Below are 23,286 nucleotides of genomic sequence, written 5' to 3' on the forward strand. Positions count from 1 at the left end.
TTAATTTTGCTAGTATTGTTTTCCCTCATGAGTTTAAGCTGTGTTCCCAGGTGCGGCGGAGGTGTGGTCCCGGGCGCGGCTGCAGGGGAGGAGTGGTGCAGTGAGCTCAACTGGGCGGTGCTGGAGACGCAGGTGAGAACAGCTGATGGCGTTTGGACTGATGATGGTTTCCTTCCCCTTTTATAGTGAGACGGGAGAGGAGCGGAGGCAGAGCTGGAAATCAGCTGAGACCGGAGCTGTCAGACTGTGGACGGTCATAACAAATGAAAACTAGAAATAAACGTGGCATCTGGCGACAAACAACTGTGCGTGTGTGTACGTGTGTGAAGTGCATTTCACACCAGGTGTCACCACTCTGCCTTAACCACCCTTTTGTGTATTTATAGTTGCAGTCTTCCCTTTTATCTTTGTCTGATCAGCTGTTGTTTATCCTTATTTTTACTGTGTTCCTGCTCCCGGCTTTGTACCTGTTCTCATCCCTTCTTATTCTGCAGTGTAGATTATTATTAGTTCCTGGTTTTCAGTGTTTGACTTAACGTTACTTTTTTGGATTCAACTACTAATCTGATAATAAACAGCTCACTTTAAATTTACCTGTGACTGACTCACACGCCTGCTTTGGGTACATGCATCTCTGGAGAATTACAACCCTTAAAAATACACAGCAGCTGTGTATTTAAACTGAACATAAATAAGTAGCATTTGAACAAATTCTACCCAGTGTGTTTCATTTTCATATATATATATATATATATATATATATTTCAGTTTTTTATGTTAAACCAAGGACCCCACATGAAAAACATCTTACTGACGGCCATTTCATTTTAAAAGGCAATAAGTTACATAACACAACAGGACCACTGTGACTCACCCGAAACATTTTTTCCACTTTGGCAATGCTTTTGACAAATATGGTACCTAGCTGGTCCCCAACACCTGCGAGGAGGAATCCAAACAGCGGGATCCCAAATATTGCATACAGAATGCAGAAAATCTTCCCTCCCTCTGTGCTTGGAGCAATGTTACCATATCCTAGAGGGAAAAATGGAGATAGAGGGGGCTATATAGATCTACAATATGCAGGAAAAAAGCAGTTAAGCAGTTAGAAAAGAAGTTAGTGAGACATTCTACTTTGTATGTAAAGTTCATAGCAGGCATTGGGGTGGTTTACTAAAGACTGTTTAAACCCCTAGATCCTCCAGTCTACTGTACGTGTGAATACATGAATCCAGCTTATAGTGTAACACTCGGTAAGTTGGATGAAGTGGGAGAGTCTTCCCGGGGGAGAGAGCAGTGATTAGAGCAGACAACAAAGGACATGTAGATGAAGGGAAGAGAGGTGATGAGAAAGTGTTGTGTAGATATGGTGTTAAGGAGAGAAATGCAGATGGCAGTGGATTTTGTGAAAATGATGGAAATGACTGTGGTCAACACATACTTTGAAAAGAGTGAGTGACAAGCAGTGACATACAAGATGGAGGTAGCTGTAAACACGCACACTACATCTAATGCAGAAGGTACAATTTGGAAGTGATAAGAGACTGCAACGTGGTGTCAGGGAAGAGTTGCCAGAAGACTGGGAAAGTACAGCTGTAGGGCTTAAGGAAACTACTAGCATGGTGTTTGATGTATCCACTGACAGAGGAACGTGGACAAGGAGACCTGGTAGTGCAATGAAGAAATTCAGGAGTGTATTCAAAGAAAATGTGAGACAGTCAGATGAAGTACACAAAAGCACTGGGAGGCAAGGTGTACAGGAAAAGAGGTGGCAGTGGCAAAGGAAATGCATTATAGTGAGCTGTATGTTAAGGTGGACACTAAGTGTGAAGGACTACTTTGAAGAACTGATGAATGAAAAAAATAAGAGCACAGAAGACAAACGGAGGAAAGTTATTGAATCAGAAGTGAAGGGGTAAGTTTAGTATGGAGTTAACTTAACGGTGAGGCATCTATGAGGAGAATGAAGAGTGAGTTCGACCAGATAATGGACTGAGAGGATACCTGAGGAATGGAGCAGCATGTGATTGTATTGTATTGAGCTAGGTTAAGAAGACAGGTGACGATCAGTGAGCAGTAGTATGACTTCATGCTGAGAAAGAGCACTACTACCAAGGAGGCTGTGTAGCAGGCAGCAGTAGGACCCAAATACAGGACTTGAAAACACCAGGGTTAAACAACAGGTGGTTTTATTAAACTAAAACAAAGTACAAAACAAGGAAATCCAACCTTCAACTCCACAGGGCAACAAACGGAGATTCAGACAGCATACACACCAGGTAATTAGGGTGATTGGGAACATAGCTGATTGGTATCCGACTAACAAGACAGGGGAAGCAAAACTGAATATGACACAAATGAGACGGGATACTATCAAAATAAAAGAGGATGGAACCACACCCACAAACTGAGTCCAAGACTGAAACACGTGAACTTGACACAGATACTGGAGCTAAACAAACATGCACATATGACTGACCGGGGAGACAAAAGCATAGCAAAACACGGAGACTACACAGACTACAACATGAAAAGACACAGAGAGGAGACTAGGAACAGACTTAATTGCCCCTTGGGGATAAATAAAGTCTCTCTGACTCTGACTGCCTGGATACGAAAGTGAGCTGTAATAAAACAAGAGCCAGGAACTAGAAATAATAAACTCAAGACCTACTAATACAAAGATTGAACTTAAATTCAAAGAAGTGAATCAAAAGTCATGAATAAACCCAAAATGCTGTGCTGAAGACAAAGGACCATACCAACTAAATATGCAATGTGTGCTTTGAGATTGTTGATGAAGAAGTACAGAGAAGGTCAGAAGGAGCCAAAGTGTGTATTTGTGGATCTAAAGAAAGCATATGATAGGTTGCCAAGAGAGAAACTGCATTAGGAAGTCTGGAGTGGTAAAGAAGTATTTGAGAATGGTGCAAGACATGTATGAGGACAGAGAGACAGTGGTGAGTTGTTTACTACAGATAGGGTCAAGGTGGAAGTGGGATTACATCAGAGATCAGCTCTGGGCTCTTTCTTGTTTGCATTAGCGACTAACAGACTGACAGATAAGGTCAGTGTGATCTCTAATGAGAGTAGGAAGCAGGTGGATGAGAGCACGAATAGATGGAGGAATGAAATTTTGTAGAAGCAAGACAGAAGATATGTGTGTGAAAGAGAGGGAAACTGGTGAAAAGGTGAACGAGATGGTAGTGAGGCCTGCTATAGTGCGATTTGGCGACTAGCACTGACAAAAAGACAGGAGACCGAGCAGGAAATGGAGCTGAAGATGGTGAGGTTTTCATCGGGAGTCACCAGAATGGATGAAGAAGATTAGAAATGAGTACATCAGAGGGACGACTCAGGTTGAGTGTTTGGAAGATAATGTTAGAAAGAAAGCCTGAGATGGTTTAAGCGTGTGAGGGCAGGGATAGTGAATATACACTACCAGTCAAAAGTTTGGGCACACCTTCTCATTTAATCATTTAATGGTTTTCTTTTTTTACTACTTTCTACATTGTAGATACTGAAGACATCAAACATATATAGCAAGATATATGGAATTATGTAGCAAAGAAAGAAATGATAAATGCGCCAGATGGCCTGGCCTCTACAGTCACCTGACCTAAACTCATCGGGATGGTTTGGGATGAGATGGACAGCAGAGTGAAGGCAAAAGGACCAACATGTGCTCAGCATCTCTGGGAACTCCTTCAAGACTGTTGGAAAACCATTTCAGGTGACGACCTCATGAAGCTCATCGAGACAATGCCAAGAGTGTGCAAGGCAGTAATCAAAGCAAAGGGTTGCTATTTTGAAGAATGTAAAATATAAAACATGTTTTGAGTTGAATTATTTCACACTATTTTGTTTACTACATAATTCCATATGTGTTCATTCATAGTTTTCATGCCTTTCTTGACTGACTGGCATTTGTATCCAGGAATGAAAATGCTGATTTTGTATGGAATTTATCCTTATATGTGGTGGGTTACACGTACACTGCATCCAACTTCCTTAAGTGGAGAGTTATTTCTGTTTACTTTTTTATGTAAAGAGTCAAAAACCTCTATATTGCCCATGGCTTCCATATGCTTACATGCAGTTATACAGGCACAGTACTGAAGAATCTATTGAAGGATAAACTCTGGTGTATATTCAGAGGTTAAAGGTAATACAATGAACTATGCATTCCCTACATTGGACCATATTAAAATGTTCAGTATGTTCAGTTCAGTCTTTCCAAATTTTTATTACCTATAGTGGTGATGACAGTTCCAGCAAAAAAGAAGGCACTACCCAGATCCCAGTGGCTTGAGTTGTAGGAGGTATCACCAACAGGATTCACTCCAGCATTCACAGCCTCCACAGAGTGCTGAGAAGATAAGATAAGGAGAGAGAGAGAATCATGAAAAATGCTGACTGTGCTGTGGTGTTGATTCAGCTAAGTCTTCATATTTTAGTTCACTCTGAGGAGACAGGTTACACACAAGTGGCAACAAGAACGACAAGGCAAGACCTAAAAAGGGAATTGTTTTGTAGATTGTGGCACTTCACCAGTCCCTCACCCAGAGCAAACACCAACAGGCCTAAGGTCAGGGACTCAAAGTGCTACCTGCAGCCTTGCACCCCTGTTGTACCACCAATTCAATTCAATTCAATTCAATTCAATTCTATTTATATAGTGCTTAATCTAAACAGTTGCCTCAAGGGACTGTAAGTAAGGCTACTACAATAATATAATAATAATAATAATAATAATAATAATAATAATAATAATACATTTTATTTAAATAGCGCCTTTCAAAGCACCCAAGGACACTGTACAACAGATAAAAACTGGAAATATACACAATGATAAAAATAGAAGATAAAAGTTAAAAACATACAGAAATTTAAGAATAGGCAATTTTAAACAGATGAGTTTTGAGGGTGGACTTAAAAAGAGAGAATGAACTAATATTTCTGAGGTCCGGGGGTAGGGAATTCCAAAGTCGAGGGGCAGAGCAGCTAAAGGCCCTCCCTCCCATTGTGATCAGACGAGCAGAGGGAACAGAGAGAGAAAGAGAAGATGAAGATCTGAGGCAGCGGGATGGGAGCTTCATCTGTAATAAGTCAGAGAGGTACGGTGGAGAGAGAGAATGAATAGCCTTGAATGTATACAGAATTATTTTAAAATGGATGCGAAATTTGACCGGGAGCCAGTGAAGTTGCTTCAGGATTGGGGAGATGTGGTGGGTAGAAGAAGTCCTAGTAATAATACGGGCAGCAGAGTTCTGGACACGTTGGAGCTTGTTGATAGATTTTTGTGTAAGGCCAAATAATAATGAGTTGCAGTAGTCAATTCTAGAGATAACAAGATTATGGATGAGAATGGCAGTGGCGTGAGGTGTGAGGAAGGGGCGGAGGCGATTAATGTTACGGAGTTGGAAATATGCTGCACGTGTAATATTATTGATATGTGAGTTAAAGGATAATGTGCTATCGAGAATGACACCCAAGCTTTTCACAGAGGGAGAGATAGGGACCAGCGAGTTATTGATGGTGAGAGAGAAATTGTTAATTCTGGATAGCAGTCGTTTAGTGCCAACCAGAAGAAGTTCCGATTTATTGCTGTTGAGTTTAAGAAAGTTGGAGGAGAACCAAGAATTAAGTTCAGCTAGACAGAGGATGAGGGAGGGTGGAGGAAGAGTAGAGTCAGGTTTGGTAGAGAGATAGAGCTGGGTGTCATCGGCGTAGCAGTGGAACTGAATATTATATTTACGAAAAATATGTCCGAGTGGAAGAAGGTAGATGATGAAAAGAAGGGGCCCGAGGACAGATCCCTGGGGCACCCCAGTGGATAAAGGAGAAAGCTGAGAAGTGAAGGATTTTAATTGAATGAACTGAGTGCGGTCAGATAGGTATGATTTAAACCAGGCTAGTGGAGTGTGAGAGAGACCAATAGAAGCTAATCTGCTAAGGAGAATGGGATGAGAGATGGTGTCAAAAGCTGCACTCAGATCAAGAAGGATAAGGATGGAGAGGAGACCAGAATCAGCTGCTATAAGAAGGTCGTTTGTTATTTTTACAAGAGCAGTTTCAGTGCTATGTAGAGGACGAAAGCCAGACTGGAACTGTTCGTAAAGGTTATTATCAGTTAGGTGAAGATGGACTTGTGAAGCAACTATTTTTTCAAGGATTTTTGAGAGAAATGGTAGATTGGAGATAGGACGAAAATTATTAAATATACAATACAACGCAATAATAGAAAACAGGGAAAACCCCAATAATCAGATTACCCCTTATGAGCAAGCACTTTGGCCACAGTGGGAAGGAAAAAGAATCCTTTTTAACAGAAAATAACCTCCAACAGAGCCAGGCTCAGGGAGTGGCAGCCATCTGCCGCGACCATTTCAAGGTTCAAGGTTCAAGGTTCTTTATTTGTCACATGCATAGTTATACAAGTATAACACACAGTGAAATGTAGCCTGACACGCTCCTCGACATGTGCAAAAATTGGGGGGGGGTGTAGAGGAAGAACATTATGTATATATATATATATATATATATATATATATATATATATATAGTATATACACTGGGTGAATGTGCAGTAGTAGCAGCAAGCAGGTGAATTCTGTACATTAATATGAATAGACATCTGACTATTTTACAGGATAGACAATATAAACATATTTAAAATTAAAGGAATTGAAATGTACATTGTGCCTTGGTTTAGAGTGTCTGGAAGAGAGTCCTGTCTCAGTCAATTATAGATGATGTGAGAGGGCGGGTGTGTGTGTTTAGGGCACGGATGGCTTGGGGATAGAAGCTCCTCTTGAGTCTCTCTGTCTTTGCCCGGAAGATGCGGAACCTTCTACCAGATTGCAGAAGTTGGAACAGTTTGTTGCCAGGATGGGACGGGTCCTTCAGTATCTGCGCTGCTCTAGTCCGGCATCTCCTGGTGTAGGTGTCCTGAAGCGGGGGGAGAGCAATCCTGCAGCAGCGTTCTGCTGTACGGATCACTCTCTGGAGAGCTTTTTGGTCCTTCACACAGCTGTTCCCGAACCACGATGTCATGTTCTGTGTGAGGATGCTCTCCACAGCGCCTGTATAGAAAATCCTGAGGATCTTTGGAGAGACCCTGAACTTCCTCAGTTGTCGTAGGTGGTACAGGCGCTGCCTAGCCTTTTTGGTCTGGACCTGAATGTGGGCAGCCCATGTCAGGTCTGAGGAGATGTGGACACCAAGATACTTGAAGGACTGCACCCTCTCCACTGGAGCTCCATTGATGATAATGGGCTTGTAGTCTCTGTGCTGACCCCTTCTGAAGTCCACCACCAGCTCCTTGGTCTTGCTGACGTTCAGCTGGAGGTGGTTGTCCTGGCACCATGATGCCAGATTCTTCACTTCATCCATGTAGGCCGCCTCATCGTTGTTGGAGATGGCACCCAACACCACTGTGTCGTCAGCAAACTTCACAATGGTGTTGGAGCCATGGGTGGCCACACAGTCTGAAGTGTAGAGGGAGTAGAGCAGTGGCGAGAGGACACATCCCTGAGGTGCTCCTGTGTTGATGGTGATGCTGTTGGAGAAGCACCTGCCCACCCTCACCACCTGAGTTCTGCCAGTGAGGAAGTCCAACACCCATGCACACAGACGGCTGTTAAGTCCCAGATCCCTCAGCTTTGTGAACAGTCTGCAGGGCACTATTGTGTTAAACGCTGAACTGTAATCAACAAACAGCATTCGCACATAGTTACCCTGTTTCTTGTCCACGTGGCTGAGAGTGGTGTGTAGGACGTGGGCGATGGCATCCTCTGTGGATCTGTTGGATCTGTAGGCGAACTGCAGTGGATCTGTGGTGTCTGGGATGGAGGAGGAGATGATGTTCTTCAGCAGCCTCTCAAACACCTTCATTACTACCGAGGTCAGTGCAACTGGCCGGTAATCGTTCAGGGATGAGGGTTTGCTGTTCTTGGGCACAGGGATGATGGTGGATCTTTTGAAGCATGTGGGGACCACAGACTTCGCCAGGGACTCGTTGAAGATGTAAGTGAACACACCTGCTAGCTGGTCAGCACAGCAGCGCAGCAGACGGCCGGTGATGCCGTCTGGCCCCGCCGCTTTCCTTGTGTTCACTCTCCTCAGTGCCGCTCGGACGTCATGCTCCGCGATGCTGGTCACCGGTCTCTCGCTGATGACGTCACTGTCCTCGGTAGTCAGGCGGTAGATAGCATTAGCCGCCTGGCTAACCTCGAAACGGGCGTAGAACCGATTCAGCTCGTTGGTGAATGCAGAGTCGGCGTTGATCGGCGCAGTGTCCCTGGCTTTGTAGTCCGTAATGGTGCGTAGTCCGTGCCACATACTCCGTGCGTTGCCCTGGTGGAAGCGGGACTCCACACGTTCCCGGTACCGGCGTTTGGCATCTCTCACTGCGCGCCGCACGCCGTATGAGGCCGCTTTGTAGGCGCTCATATCGCCAGTGGCGAGACCCGCGTTGTAGGAGGCGGTCCTGGCGTTTACTGCAGTGCGGATCGATCTGTCCATCCACGGTTTCTGGTTTGGGAATGTGGTGACTCTCGCAGTGGGGATAATCTCCTCCGCTAGCATATTGACGAAGCACACTGCTACTTCCGTAAACTCGTTGATGTCGACTGCGCATGCTCTGAACATGTCCCAGTCTACGTCGTTGAGTGCGTCCTGTAGCGTAGCTTCTGATTGGGCAGTCCACCGTTTTACTTCCCTCTTGGTCACGTCTTCCCTCCGTATGCTTTGTTTATACTGGGGAATGAGGAAGATGGCGTTGTGGTCAGACTTCCCAAAAGCCGGGTGTGAGACAGCTTTGTAGCCTGCTTGTATGGCGTGTAGCAGGGATCCAAAATCCGATCCCCTCTCGTTGGACACGAGACAGGTAAAAGTTTGGCATGACTTGTCTGAGGTTCGCTTTGTTAAAGTCTCCTGCTACAATGAGGGCTGCGTCCGGGTCCTTGTTTTGAAGCGAGCTCAGCACATCATGTAATTCGGACAAAGCCATACCTGTGTCCGCTTGGGGTGGGATGTAGACCGCCGTGGCGATGACTGAGGTGAACTCACGGGGCAGATAGAAAGGGCGGCACTTAATGCTCAGGAACTCCAGATGTGGCGAGCAGCCGCTGGAGAGAGTAGAAATGCTCCTGGCATCACACCACTTTCTGTTTACCATGAAACACACTTTGGGGGTAAGGGGAGGAAGACAGGACAAAGACATGCTGAGGAAGAGAACCAGAGATTAATTATACCTTTTAAAATGCAGAGTGAAAAAAGGTGAGTGATGAAGACACAGTCTGTACATCATGGGAATGCCCCAGCAGCCTAGACGTATTGCAGTGTAAGTAAGGGAGGATTCAGGGTCACCTGATGCAGCCCAAACTGGTTTGTGAAAAAGGAAAGTTTCAAGGCTATTCTTAAAAGTAGAGAGGCTGTCTGCCTCCTGAATTCCAAAGGGGGAACTGGTTCCATAGAAGAGGGGCCTTGAAACTAAAGACAGTGCCTCCCATACTACTTTTAAATACCCTAGAAACCACAAGTAAGCCTCTAGTCTTAAAGGGACATGCTCTAACGGGGTGATACAGTAGTATGAGGTCTTTAAGTTAACATGACATAACTGATTATTTAAAACCTTGCATGTGATGTGAAAGATTTTAAATTAGATTGTGGATTTAACAGGGATCAAAGGAAGAGAAGCCAGGATAGGAGAAATATGCTCTCTCTTTCTAGTCCTTTTTCAGCATCATTCAGAGACAGGGTATTTCTAATTTTAGAGATATTGCGCAAATGGAAGAAAGCAGTCCTATTTTTTTAATATGTGCATTGAAGGACATATCCTGGTCTAAAAAACAACTCCAATATTCCTCACAATGTTACTGGTAGTTAAGGTAATGCCATCCAGAGTAAGAATCTGGTTAAATGGACTGATTCTTTTATAGCACTTTTCTACTCTCCTGGAGCACTCAAAGCACTTTATACAACATGTCACATTCACCCATTCACACAAGCACTTTCTTCTATGCTTTCTAAGTGATTTCTACCTAACATTCACACACATTCATATTCCGATGGATGCATCAGAGAGCAATTTGGGGTTAGTATCTTGCCCAAGGATATTTGGCATGCACACTGGGGGAGCCATGGATTAAACCACCAACTTTCCGATCAGCAGATGACCTGCTCTGTCTCCTGAGCTACAGTCACCCCAATGGTAGCCAACCCAATAACCTCAGTTTTTTTTCTTATGTCTTTGATATATTCCTCATTTGTAACCTTCACTCTGAAACCTGACTGTAGCTCTTCAAATAACCCACTCCTCTGCAGATGATCTGTTAGCTGTTTTGCATCTACTCTTTCAAGAATGTTTGAGATGAAAGGAAGGTTGGAGATTGGCCAACAATTAGCTAAGACAGCTGGCTTCAGTGATGGCTTTTTAAGTATCAGTGTTTGTATTATTGTAGGGTCTTGAGGCAACTGTTGTTATGAATTGAATTGAAATTAACTTTTTCTACCACCTTGAAGGCCTGTGGTACCTAACCGATAAATAGAGATAGGTTGATCATATTTAAAATTGAAGCATTAATTAATGGTAGTTCTTCTAAAAGACATGTTGATGGTTTGGAGGAGGTATACGGCATATCTATCTTTAATATTATCATCACAATCTTCTAATAATTCACTGTAATACTGGTTTTTACAGTGTCACAAAATATTAGTTAACTTATATTTCCAAGTTCTTTTGTTCAGCAATTTATAAGTTCTCTATATAATCCATGACATTATTATGTGATATTTGTTTTCTACTAAATTATTTTATTGGGCAATTTTTAATCATGCAATAATTTAAATACTTAAAAAAAATGTATTGGCATCTTTTTCATTCCATTACCTGTTCAATTCTAACCCATTTACAAGTTTGATCCTTATCTTGAAAATCTTTCTTTGCCATAACTCCCATAATAAACTATAAATACTGGAAGGTGGTCGGTGATGTTCTCTTGATTCCTGGTAAATATATAATCAATCACTGTTGAATAATGAGAAGTATAATAACTGGGTTTGATGATTTTGGGATATATACTGAGGCTGTATATGGTGTTGATTCATCTTTCAGTTTGTGCTTATTTCAGGTAAATATTGATATCACTATGTCAGAGGCTGGGTCTGTGACCAAGCGTTTTCAGTTTGTTTTGATCTATTTTGTGGTATTTTGAAGATGATAAGATTTAGGATTATTATTAGTTTGCCTCAAGTTTTAGTCTACGCTGTTTCACCCAGGCCTTCTGTGTTAGTCGTCATGTATTTCTTGTGTGCGTGTTTCATGTGTCTTCATCTCTACATCACTCCATGTTTCCTGTTTTATTTTGAAAGTTTTGTGTTTCTTCGTTCAGTGTGTTTAGTTTTACGCTTCCTCTGTGACGTCGTTATGTTCATTTGTGTCAGCTGTTTCCCCGTGTGTTTCCACTTCCCCTGATCACCTCCTGTGTGTATTTAGTCTGTGTATTTTCATTCATTCTTTGTCAGGTTGTTTGTCTCCCTCGATGTCACAAATGTTCTTTTTCGTGGTCGTCACAGTCTAGTTTTTCCCAGTTTAGGTTTTAGTTTTCGCCATTGTTCATTTTTGCCTTTTTTATTTTCATGTTTTCAACCCAAATAAATGGCTCGCTCTTTGTTTAAATTTAGTTCAGTCTTCTCTCGTGTTCTGTCCTCCTTTGTCCTCCTCTCTCACACTACAGATAATACCACAGATAAACATTATTTTTAGGTTGTTTTTTTACACCACTACTGACATTTCTTCCACCACACTTATAAAATTACCATCAATAAAGACAGCAACATCACATTCAGTTGTGTTTTCTCTGCTCTTGGAAATAATTTCATAAGTTGCTTCACCCAAGTCCATACCTGTCTCACTTTGCTTTATTGAAAGGGTGTAAGACCTGACCGAGGCAATGTTTGATCTTGTGAAAGTTGGTATACAAGCTTCTGCTGTTAAAGTGAATTATTGAAAAATGTATCTTCTGTCCTAACAGTACTTCAGAGCCCATATACTCCTTCCTTTTTCTCCTCAGTACATCCATAAAAGCCTAATTTATGAATATTTTAGATCCTTTGAGAAACTTTGCCAATTGGAGAATGGCCATTCTGTTCTTGTACCACAGTTCTTCCATCTTGATCTCCCGCTAAAGTTATATACCTTTTTCAAGAGGATTTTCATCACTTTCTTCTCTGTTTCCACCTAGGTCTCTCTGTCAAATACCAGGTTTTTAAGTTTAGATTGTGCTTCCAAATATTCAGTTTTGTCAGTGCACCCAGCAGAATGTCACACGCTTTTAAATTGTTTGTAATGAGTTGTTGCGTTCAGTGTGTTTAGCCCTTTCAGCTTTTATGGACATCCTTTTTTGTGAACTAGAGGTTTGTTTTAATGTCTTACACCTCAATTCTAGAGTTTTGAATGCTTCTTGTGGTTCAGGAAGTGTTGAAAAACATTTATTTTTGCTTTTGCAGCAGTTTATTTACTTAAGTAACATTCAAATAGTCCTTCTCCGATTTGACCTCCATTATTAGCATTTTACAGCTGTTTGCCATAGCTTACCAAATTTTGTGGCTCTGTTTGAACACACAAGAACAGCTCGTGACACCTTCTTTGGCACATTCATGCCCAGGATGACTGTATGTAAACGTCTTACTACAGCTTCATGTTCTCCTTTTGAATGATAGATTGATAGATAGATAAAATAAATACAACACAAAACAAAATATATCAAGTACATACAAGCTCATGAAGGTATAAACAAATGTTTTGTCTGAAAAAAAAAATAGGTCGAATTTTAACATTTTCCCTACAATCATGTAGCTATAGATATGTACATAACAATAATAATGGAAAACAGTGGTATCTCAAGGGATTCCAAGTGTTCCAAGTCCCATCAGCATCTTGGAGGGGGTGCAGAGAGAGGTTGAGGCCCCTCAGACGGAGTTCCCCGTCTCGCTTGGGAATCAACAAATGGCGAGAGAAGAACCCAGCTTGGTGGTCCCCAGTCTCGAAAGGTAAGCAACATAGCATTTCCACAACACTGCTCTTATTGTTCATCTTGGTGTGAATAGGAGTTATAAACTGTAAATTCAAAGAGTGAAAATTCGCGAAGCGAGAACAAGTTAGGCTCCCTTAGCAGGCCAGAGACGCTCTTGCTTGCTGAGCTAATGCCTTGGCTAAAAGGACCCGGCTAGCTGGACTGGGGAGGCCATAGCAAGGATGGGTTAGGTGTGTGAGCCCACAAGAATGAAAATAACTATGTAAAGCTGTAGTTGAACTGACAACCTTCAGCTTTCAACAGACTGAAGTGGAGGAACTAACCCACTAAGCCAAACAGCAACACACAATAAAAGTCAAGCTTGCATGTCACACATGAGCCAGTGGTAAGTGTGAGCCTGAGGCCAAAAGCCAAATCAGTCCTCAAATGATATTCAAATGTGGGAGGCATGACATGAAAAAAGAGCCCCTTTTCTCTCTGTCATGTCTGTGAAAGAAGCACTGCGCCATATAGTATAAATTACCTTGCTGCTGCAGAGTTAAAGAAAGTGTACTGTTGCGAAATCAATTTTACCCCTGTTCTTTTATTCGTCGAGGCATCCAGAGACGGCACCGGACCTCAGTAGTTATTTCACAAAACCTTTATTCATCTTTATTCATCTTCATTTAAGCATGCACTTCTAGAAGGGAAGACGAGGCCGGTGTGTCCTTCTGCAAAATCTTCACTCCGTCTGTGAAACACAGTTTTGTAGGGGCGACCCTATCATTTCTCCCATGAAAACGCGACGTCCAGATGTACAGAATCAACTTTTTTGGGAAAGGCGTCATCAGTGTGTCTAGTACAGTGGTTCTTAACCTTGTTGTTGTTGTGCGCTGCGCTGTTTCGCAGACTTTTTTTGTGCAATTTTGCTTTTTTTAAAAAAAAAACACAAAACAAAACAAAAAAACAACGCATTGTGTTCTGTGTCCTGATTGGCTGTCCAGTACAGAATGCATTCAGCTTGTCAAATTAACATACATCTTCGATCGCTAGCAGTGTGACTCTGAAGTGCTGTACTGTATGCTTGTAAGTTTTCTCCCCAACAAAACAACATCGACAAAACGTTTTGCACCGTCAAAGGCACCTGCGGTAGCACACAAAAGGCAGAGGAAGATGCTAACCATCGCACAAAAAGTTGGACTTCTGGACATGCTAAAGGCAGGTAGAAGTTACCGTATTTTTCGGATTATAAGGCGCATTAAGCGAAACAAAACAGTCGGATATGTCAAACTTTACTCAACTCATTCTTCTTGCTTCTGTACCATTGATTCATTAATGTTGAAATCGCAGCTCCTCTATTTCCATGTTCTGGACCTGAAAACAGGGTTTGATCTTTGCTTTCATTCTATAATACTGGACTTATTTTTCTATGAAGGTGTGAACTTTGAGAGTGTTTAAACAAGACAGAAAAGTGTGAAAATGTTCACCTATCGAAGTTAATTTTTAGAACGTAACTCCCGCAATAAACGAGGGACCACTGTACCTCAAAGAAACCCAGTCAAACACATTTGTGTGTTTCAAATTAAATGCTACATTCAGTATATGGCTAGATCAGTACAGTCTCTTTGCCTGGGGCAAAGCAACACCTTTTAGGAAACTGAAAAAAAGAATCAATTGCCCTGTTTTTTTCTGTTACATAACACTGTACTTTCTTCTCTCTGTGTGCATCTCCAAGTTTGTTTGCAGAGGTGCTGGGAGAGGACAAGGAAAGGGAGCTCATGTCAAGTGTCACAGTCAGCGCTGCGCTACCCTGCAAGTGTCTGTCCTGGCAGATGGAGTCTCAGTGTAATGAGTCACACTCAGGGTGTGACAGATAGCTGTTTGGCTGGCTGAAGGGCAAATACACAAGGACACACTGAAATTCTTACTGTCAGGACTAGAAAGGTTTGGTTTACAAAACCCGTGCTGGCAAATGGTATGGGGACTGTAATTAATTTCAGATCACTATAATAGTTCATTGCACTACTGAGCACTCAGAATAAAATAAGTAGAAAAGTTACAGATTCCCATGACTGAGAATTGTTTGTACAGACTTAGTGAAAGGAATGTGGGAGTAACTAGAGCGAGGTCGGGAGATGATAAACACGGCATTCACAGACAGATTTAGGTGCAAGAAACTGGGTAACAGGTCAGGGAAAAGTGTGTGTGTGTTCATCCCTAGATGAAGCTGCAACTGAGGGAGGAGAAGAGTGCAACCTGTTCGCCAATAACGGGGGCTAAAGTCTAACCTATGTCTCCGTCAATGGTTTTTGACAAATCTGATAGATGCAAATTCTCTTTTATAAATATGCATACCACTAAGTTATGAGCATTTCTCTTCCGGTAGTTGGCTACAGCAAACTGCTGCAGATTGTGGTTTTTGGACTTGGCAGCGCTTCCTCTTACACAGCTGAGCCACATTTGGCTTGAGGGACGAAGCAACCGAGATGCTTAGTATGGCTTTAAGAAGCTTATCTGTAAGTTTGGACCTGAACTTTGACTTAAGCTCATTGTGGAGAAGAGTTTTTCACACAGATTGGTGGTGCCAAAAATGCACATGCTCCGCTTGAACATCCTGTAAAGCTCAGGAGAGGTGGGGGGCATTTCTGACAAATTGTCCTAGCTTGTCTGTGTGATGTCAACAAGAAAAGCTAAGTCCATTAGCCATTCAGGATCACTTAGTACAGAAACAGCCATCCCATTCTTCTCCATAAAGGCTTTCACTTCTGCTCTCAACTCAAAAAACCTCTTTAAGACCTTCCCGCTGCTAAGCCAACGTACCTTGGTGAAGTAGAGCATATGCCCATATGCTGACTCTATTTCCTTGAAAAAGGCACAAAACTACCGGTGCTTTAAGCCCCTGGATCTGATATGGTTGATGCATTTCACAACATTGGACATCACACTGTCAAACTTCAGGCATTTGCTGCAAAGGGCCTGCTGATGGATAATGCAGTGCAGAGCAATGGCTTCGTCCACATCCTCCTCCTCCTCCTGAAATTGTCTGTGCTCATCACCAACCTTTCTCTTCACGGCAGGGTTTGAAAAAAACATGACTGTGGCTGGGTGACAAAAAATGTATTTGCACTGTGTGACAGGATATATTTTTTCTCTACTCGGTGACAGTTCATGAGCCTGACCTACGGTAGCACACACGTGTTAAAAAATATAAACCACCTAGTGCAACGACTCATGCAGGTGCCTGTGAGAAAAACCCCTCGCGTGGGCCACACTAATATCAAACTTTGATTTCAGGTAAGGGGCCGCTAAATATCGTTCTTGGGGCCAGAATTGAAACACATTTCAGGAAGATAGCCCCAACTGATAAACATGCTCACTGAATACCTCAGTCAGCAGAAACCCAACAAAGAGGAGCAAGTGGAGGAACCATCATGGAAGGACAGGCCCCTGCATGTTACGTACCACCGGCAGATAGAGGAAGTGGCTGACATCCAGAAATCCTACCAGTGGCTGGACAAAGTTGGACTGAAAGACAGCGCAGAAGCACGAATCATGGCAGCACCATGGCAACAAGCTCTGAGCACAAGATCCATAGAGGCTGGGGTCCTCTATGGATCTTACGCCCCCTAGAGTGGTGGAGAATGACCGAGCTAAGATCCTGTGGGGTTTCCCATTACAGCCAGACAAAATGGTGATGGCTAACCAACTGGACATAATAATGGTGGACAAGGCGAGGAAGACGGCCATAGTGCTAGATGTAGTGATACCGATTGACAGCAACATCAGGAAGAAGGAACGCAAGAAGCCGGAAAAGTACCAAGGGCTCATAGAAGAACTGGAGAAGAAGTGGAGGCTGAAGGTAAAAGCGGTCCCAGTGGTAATGTACACTGACTCCAAAAGTTAGGCAAGTGGCTCCAGCAGATCCCAGCAACAACATCTGTGATCTCTGTCCAAAAGATCGCAGTTGTAGGAACAGCTAAGATACTGCGTGGGACCCTCAAGCCAGGGAGTTTGTTATATATATATATATATATATATATATATATATATATATATATATATATATATATATATATATATATATATATATATATAAATAAAAAGAATACATCTGGAGGATAAGGACCAAGCCTAATCTGTCACAACCACATGAAAAAACTTACTGCAAGGAAGAAAAAAAAAAAATACAGGCAACAGCAACACCCGGTGGAGTGACAGCAATACCTTATCAGTATTTTATGGCTGAGTGGGTAAAAAAGAAAAGAAAAACAAAATCCAGATTCTCCTGAATTCATACGATAGTCCCAAGAAATTAAAGTATACATGATAATATCTAGCAATGACAGACATAAGTTTTAATGAAAGAACATACATAAGATGAGACAATGGATAATGAAATATTTTTCAACAGACGAATTGAGGTGAAGCCCGTGATCAGCACTGGTCCATTATGGTGAAGAGAAAGCTGAATGTAAAAGTGAAATGTTTAGTGCTCCTAACTTGGAAGAGGTGGCTGGGGAGAGGGAGGCCTTGGCTTTTCTGTTAGGTTGCTGCCAGGTGACTGCATATAAGGCAGCCAGGCTATAATTTTGTTTTTAAAATATTGATAAATCATGGATTTTTCTGTGAAACATTTGTAGGCCTCACTAAGAAACACAAATGAGGCCCAGTTTTTTTAAAGTAACTATGTAACCAGGAAAATTACATTCTTGAAACTAAAAACCTCTTTTAGAAGTCCTAGACTATCTACAAAAAACAAGTATCAACAAATAAATTTTTTTTTAAAGGTCTCTGGTAATTGATTATTTTTTTCCTTCTTTTTCTTTCTGCCACCTCTCTCACTTTATTTTGCTAACCTCTTCCTTTGAATACTTTCCAGTAATTCTTCGTCGCACCTCCAAGTCTTTGTCACCTTTCCTCTGTCCAAAGGATACACCAAACACTAGTTTCCTCAGCACTTCAGATGTGCTTTCCTTACCACCCAGATTCTGTCTTAACTCCTCCCTGAAATCTAAGCAACACTGTTTCTTCTTTAACTTCCTCCACTTAATCCACGCCTCTGTCTTCACTCACTCACATCCAACAGACTACTTTCTAAAGCTGCCTAGCTACATCCCCCCTGATACCAACGTGCAGTCTCCTATCTTTTCAGAATAAAACCAACACTCAGAGGACGGTGCAGACACAAGCTGGAGCAGGAGGAGTGGCACCTGTTAATCTAATTCTCTGTAAATCTGTTTGCTCTAATATGGATCCAGGATGGCAGGGATGGTGCTTGCTGTGGAGGAAATACAGTTTACAGGGTCACTGGCTATCCTTTAATAGTCAGTGATATATATATCGTTTATATATTTTTCCACATACAGAGGGGATTATTTTTACTGAACAGCTAATCTTTCTATCTTTAATTCTGAGTTTATGGTTAGGCTTTGCTGCGCTGGCTTCATTGGTCAACCACTGCTTCTTAATGAGGAATATGTTTTCCAGATAACAAAAATCTTGTTTTCTAGGTTCACTGTTCAATTTAGAGCCTAAGCAATGTTTTACAGATGGCTGTAGACACTGACTGACCTCCTCAGTACCTACTGACAAATATTTGATTAAAAAAGTTCATAGATTCATTACGCCATAAGATCTGTTGGGATGTCTCCAATGGTTTAGTGGATAACACATTATCTTAATGTCACTGCTTAAATCCCAGCTAGAGACACAATTCCCCATTAAGCCTGCATCAGGAAGGGAGCAGCAGCGAAAAGTTGTTTTTATGCTTGAATAGGTCAGTTATAAGTGGCTTAAAAAAAAAAAAACACCTCTGAAAATAGTCACATAAAAATGTAATTTCTACCTTTTATTCTTTTTTCCAGCATGCGTGAGTTTTTTAATACATTTCAGAGCTCATCAAAACACAACTGTTAGAGTTGTCAGAGAGTTGTCTTCCAACCACTAACAGGAAGGTTAGTGGTTGAATCCCTGGCTCCTAAAGTCTCCATTTTGAAGTTGTGGTGTGACCAGGCCTAAGCCATCTGAAAGTCTGCTTTTTAAGTATGAGATAAGAAGGAAGGAATTCTCTTCTACAAAGTGGCGAGATCTGATCTTTTTGCCTACCGCTTACTTTCCCTTAACAACATAAATAACCACTTTAGGTTTTACTTTTATCCAATCACAGTTTTTTTTTCTCAAGGATTGGTGGTTTTACTATGCAGCTTTTGTGTTTCCCTTGTGCGCAAATGTGTTAGGCTGTGAAACCAAGCTGGCAACAATCCACAACAGCTTTCCAGATTTAGCTGCAGCAGCTGTGCTCTGCAATATCCTGTCCATTATCATACAGGGTTTCACTTTTGCTGAGGTCAATAAGTGTCCAGACCAAACAACTGGCTGTTACTATAATGCTTTATTAGCTGTGAGCTTTTGGCTGTGAAAAGCCCTGGTGTTAGCAAAGTTGAAAGTGTTGGGTCACAACTCAAATTAAGATCTGCTTGTGAGATCTGGCTTTCAAGCCTTGTTTCATTTCCCCTTAAATCATCTGTCAAGGTCTGCCCTACATGAGTTTCCAGGGAGATCATCTTTGCATTTTGAACTGTGGATTGTGAAAGTTTCTCACCTAAAATGCCAAAAAAGAAGAAAATTAGAAAAAAAAGGGCTCAGAAGCCCAGCAGGCTTTTTTCTTTACTACCACAATTCTCCAAAATCCTAGAAAACCTGTTTAATAAACAATTAGACAAATTCTTAGATAAATATAAATTACTGTCTGACAGTCGATATGGATTCAGATCGAAAAGATCAACATCACTGACATTAATTCAGTCAGTCAATCAAGGAGATTACAAATGCTATTGATCAGAAACAGTATGCAGCCAGATTATTTCTACAGGTTGTACTGCAGTGGGTTAAAAATTATTGAAGTGACAGGAAACAATTTGTGAAGAATATTCCTCATCATGCTTGGACTATACTAGGTCCAAAGTTATTTATTATTTATATAAATGCTATTTTTAAGGTATCTGATATATTAGTATTATTTGCAGACAACACAAATATTTTTGTTCTAAAGGAGCTGCTGGATACAACAACAAACTCACTAAATTTAAGTAAAACTAAAATTGTCTCATTTGGGAATTCCCAAAGAAACTCACAACTGCAGATTCATGTAGATGATGTGGAAATTGAAAGAGTTCTTGAACACAAGTTTCTTGGTGTGATAATAGATGATAAAATAAGCTCTAATATATATCATATACACAACAAAGTATCAAGAAATATTTCAATTTTGAGTAAAGTAAAACTCATTCTGGACCACAGATCACTCCACATTCTCTATTGTTCACTGATTTCACTCTATTTGCATTACTATGCAGAGATTTGGGGCAATACTTATAAATGTTCCCTATCATCAATCTTCATATTGGAAAAAAGGGCCATGAGGATAATCCATAAAACTGGCTACAGAGATCAAACAAATCCACTATTCTTTAAATCAAAAATACAAAAATTCCCAGATCTGGTTCGCTTCCTTAATGCGCAAATTATGTATAAAGCAATAAAACAACCTACTTCCTGACAATATTCTAAAATTGTTTTTTAAACAGGAACGGGAATACAATATGAGGGGGGAATTAAATTTAAAACATCCCTGTATCCGTACAACACTAAAATCTTTTTGCATCTCTGTGTGTGGAGTGAAGCTGTGGAACAGACTAAGTGAAGAAAGGAATCAACATCCCAGCATGACTCAGTTTAAAAGCGGTTCAAAAATATGGTTTTTGCAAAGTACAGGGAGGAGGTGGGGGTCTAAAGGGGGGGTTCTCACCCACTATTTTCACAACAGTGATGTGTATACGTGTGTGTGGGTGCACAAGTATGTTTATATGAGTATATATGTCTGCAAATTGTATCTCTTTTGACAGGTTACTGGGGTTATATAGGTATATATATTTAAAATAAATAAATAAATAATACATGTAACATGTAATTTAATGGTAATAAAGAATTTCTGATGGACAGGGCATAAACAGGAAGAAAAAGTGCAGACTAATAATTACTAAATAGTGGAAAGGGGGTAAGTGGGGGTAAATAAGCTTATGCTTCTTCCTACTCCTTTTTGAACATGTAAGTTATTAATAATTAGTATTATTTTGTTTTCCTTTCCTTTTGTTTTGCTTTGTTTGTCTATTTTTTCTCTGTTGCTGAACTGTTTTAACATTGTCAAAATAAAGATTCAATTCAATACAATACAATAGAGGCTGGGGTCTACCACACCAGGCAAGACCCCTGGAGCATAGATGCCGCTGAGACAATCCAGCACATAACAGCAGGGTGCAAGGCAGGTGAGGCATACATGGAATACAATAATCAAATGTCTGGGATAGTATACAGAAACATCTGTGCTGAGTATGGCCCGGAAGTGGCCCTAGGGTGATTGAGAATCTCTCCCGTCACTCTGTGTCAATTTTTTTTGTGTCTGTGTTCATGGGCAGGACTCCACAAAGGTCCCTGCTTTTGAATGAACACACCTGCTCTGATCACCCACCTGTCCCCTCAAACCCAAACCCCAGGAACTGCCAGTGGCCTTGGCAGATAGGAATCTGGAAGTAGGCATCCTTCAGGTCAGTGGTGGCAAACCAACCGCTGGCACTGATGGCCTGCCTCACCCCAGGGACCGTAAGAATTTTGCATCTTGGATCTCAGGGTTCACAACCTCTGAACATGTCCCTTGACATCTCCTGAGGAACACGGCGGCTGTTTCGAGCATGCTGCAAAAATTGGGGTGCCCCTGGGCCAAACATGAGTGTGGGTCGACAGGCAGCCTCATCAGCCTCACCAGCTGGGACTGAGATAACCAAAGATGGAACTGCACTACCCAGAAAGAGCCCAAGGACCTGCCTTTGGTGACCACCTGCTTTTCATCATCTTCCAGAGGCATACAGATGTTGCATCCCACACTTTTTTGACACATTCGAGCTGCCATGGTTGCACAGGGTGAAGGCAGCTGTCACCCAAACAGGAAGACAACACACAAACTGAGTTTCTCCTGTTTCACTGTTTGTCTTGGTGTGAATAGGATGCTTAATGTTATGTGTTGTAATTTGGGAAGCCAGAGACTGAAAATTGCAATGCATTAGCAGGCCTGAGAAGCTCTTGGTCCCAGAGCTAAGGCTTTAGCCACACTTTTGAGCCTTGGACTATCATGGGGTGGGGTGTTTAAATGCATCTGTGGCTCAGGAGGTGGGAGGGATCATTTTACTAATTGTTCAACTATCCTTGGCCAAGATATTGAACCCTGGTTTGCCCTCAAGGCATTCATGAATTTGTGCGAATGTGTGAATGTTAGGTTGCAAGTGCTTAGGCATAGAAAAAGCACTTGTCTAGATTTGTGTGTAAAAGAATGAATAAGAAAGCATTTTCAGTGCTCAGTAGAAAGGTGCTATATAAAAACCACTCTGTTATATTTGACAATGCTGTTGCTCCCAACTCGCAACCTAATGGTATGTATGGTGTCAGCCTAACCTGACTTGGTCTTGGTGCATTTAACTTTTGAAGTTGCAAGTCAGAATTTCTGAGTTCCCAGATAGAAATTTCAATTCGAGTTCCCGAACAGTCTGAGTTTCAACACAGATTTTGCAGCAGCGCATGTAAACAGTAGCAAAACTGTAAAACCTGTAATCTATAAAACCACTGTTATGTATTTGTGACTGGTTAAATAAGCCAAGGACAGAGTCCTGACAAGGATCTATCCATGAATGTGCAGTGTTATTACATTTTTAAAAAGAAGAAAAAAGAAGGAAAAGCTGCTACTGAGTCATGAATGTCTGCACCTTAGAGCAATACTTACTCTTGCTCTTTTTCCTCTCCTCCTCCTCCTCTCCCTTAGCTTCCCTGCTTAGCCTCTTGTGTCCTTGTCTAGTCTCGTGTGTTTTGTATTACTTTTCCCTGGAACACTCTCTCACAGTCTGTTCTCTAAAACCTAAAAGAGGAATTATGGATTGGATCAACTGGTACCTAAATGCAATTGACACCCCTTTCTCAACGAGAAGTTTGGGCTTGGGTGAGCCTGAGTGCTGAAGATATCGACCTATTCGGAACCATGGTAACAGGGTTCTTGCTGATCGGAGCTGGCTTGACCCTGACTTATCGAAGAATTAAGGAAGCAGAACCGGCTGTTCAAACCCCCACAAGGCTGCCCGCTGGGATTGAAACGATGGGAAGAGGCGTGAGTTTCTCCAAATGGGCTCATTGAGCGCAGCACGGATAAGATCTTGGAAAGGCTACG

The 23,286-nt window shown here is 41.7% G+C and overlaps 1 protein-coding gene across 1 annotated transcript in view; it reads right to left on the reverse strand.

Annotated features, from left to right (window-relative positions):
• The window catches only part of kcnk10a (potassium channel, subfamily K, member 10a), a 33,007-nt gene that overhangs the window by 5,253 nt on the left and 4,468 nt on the right, over nt 1-23,286 (reverse strand). Inside the window, exons 3-4 of the mRNA XM_080881978.1 lie at nt 4,252-4,369; nt 875-1,035 (exon numbers count right to left, since the gene is read on the reverse strand). Of these exons, the coding sequence (XP_080738104.1) occupies nt 875-1,035; nt 4,252-4,369 (279 nt within the window). The remainder of the gene's footprint in view (nt 1-874; nt 1,036-4,251; nt 4,370-23,286) is intronic.

The sequence above is a fragment of the Rhamphochromis sp. 'chilingali' genome (genome assembly GCF_963969265.1).
Source record: "Rhamphochromis sp. 'chilingali' genome assembly, chromosome: 5".
Taxonomy (NCBI): Eukaryota; Metazoa; Chordata; class Actinopteri; order Cichliformes; family Cichlidae; genus Rhamphochromis; species Rhamphochromis sp. 'chilingali'.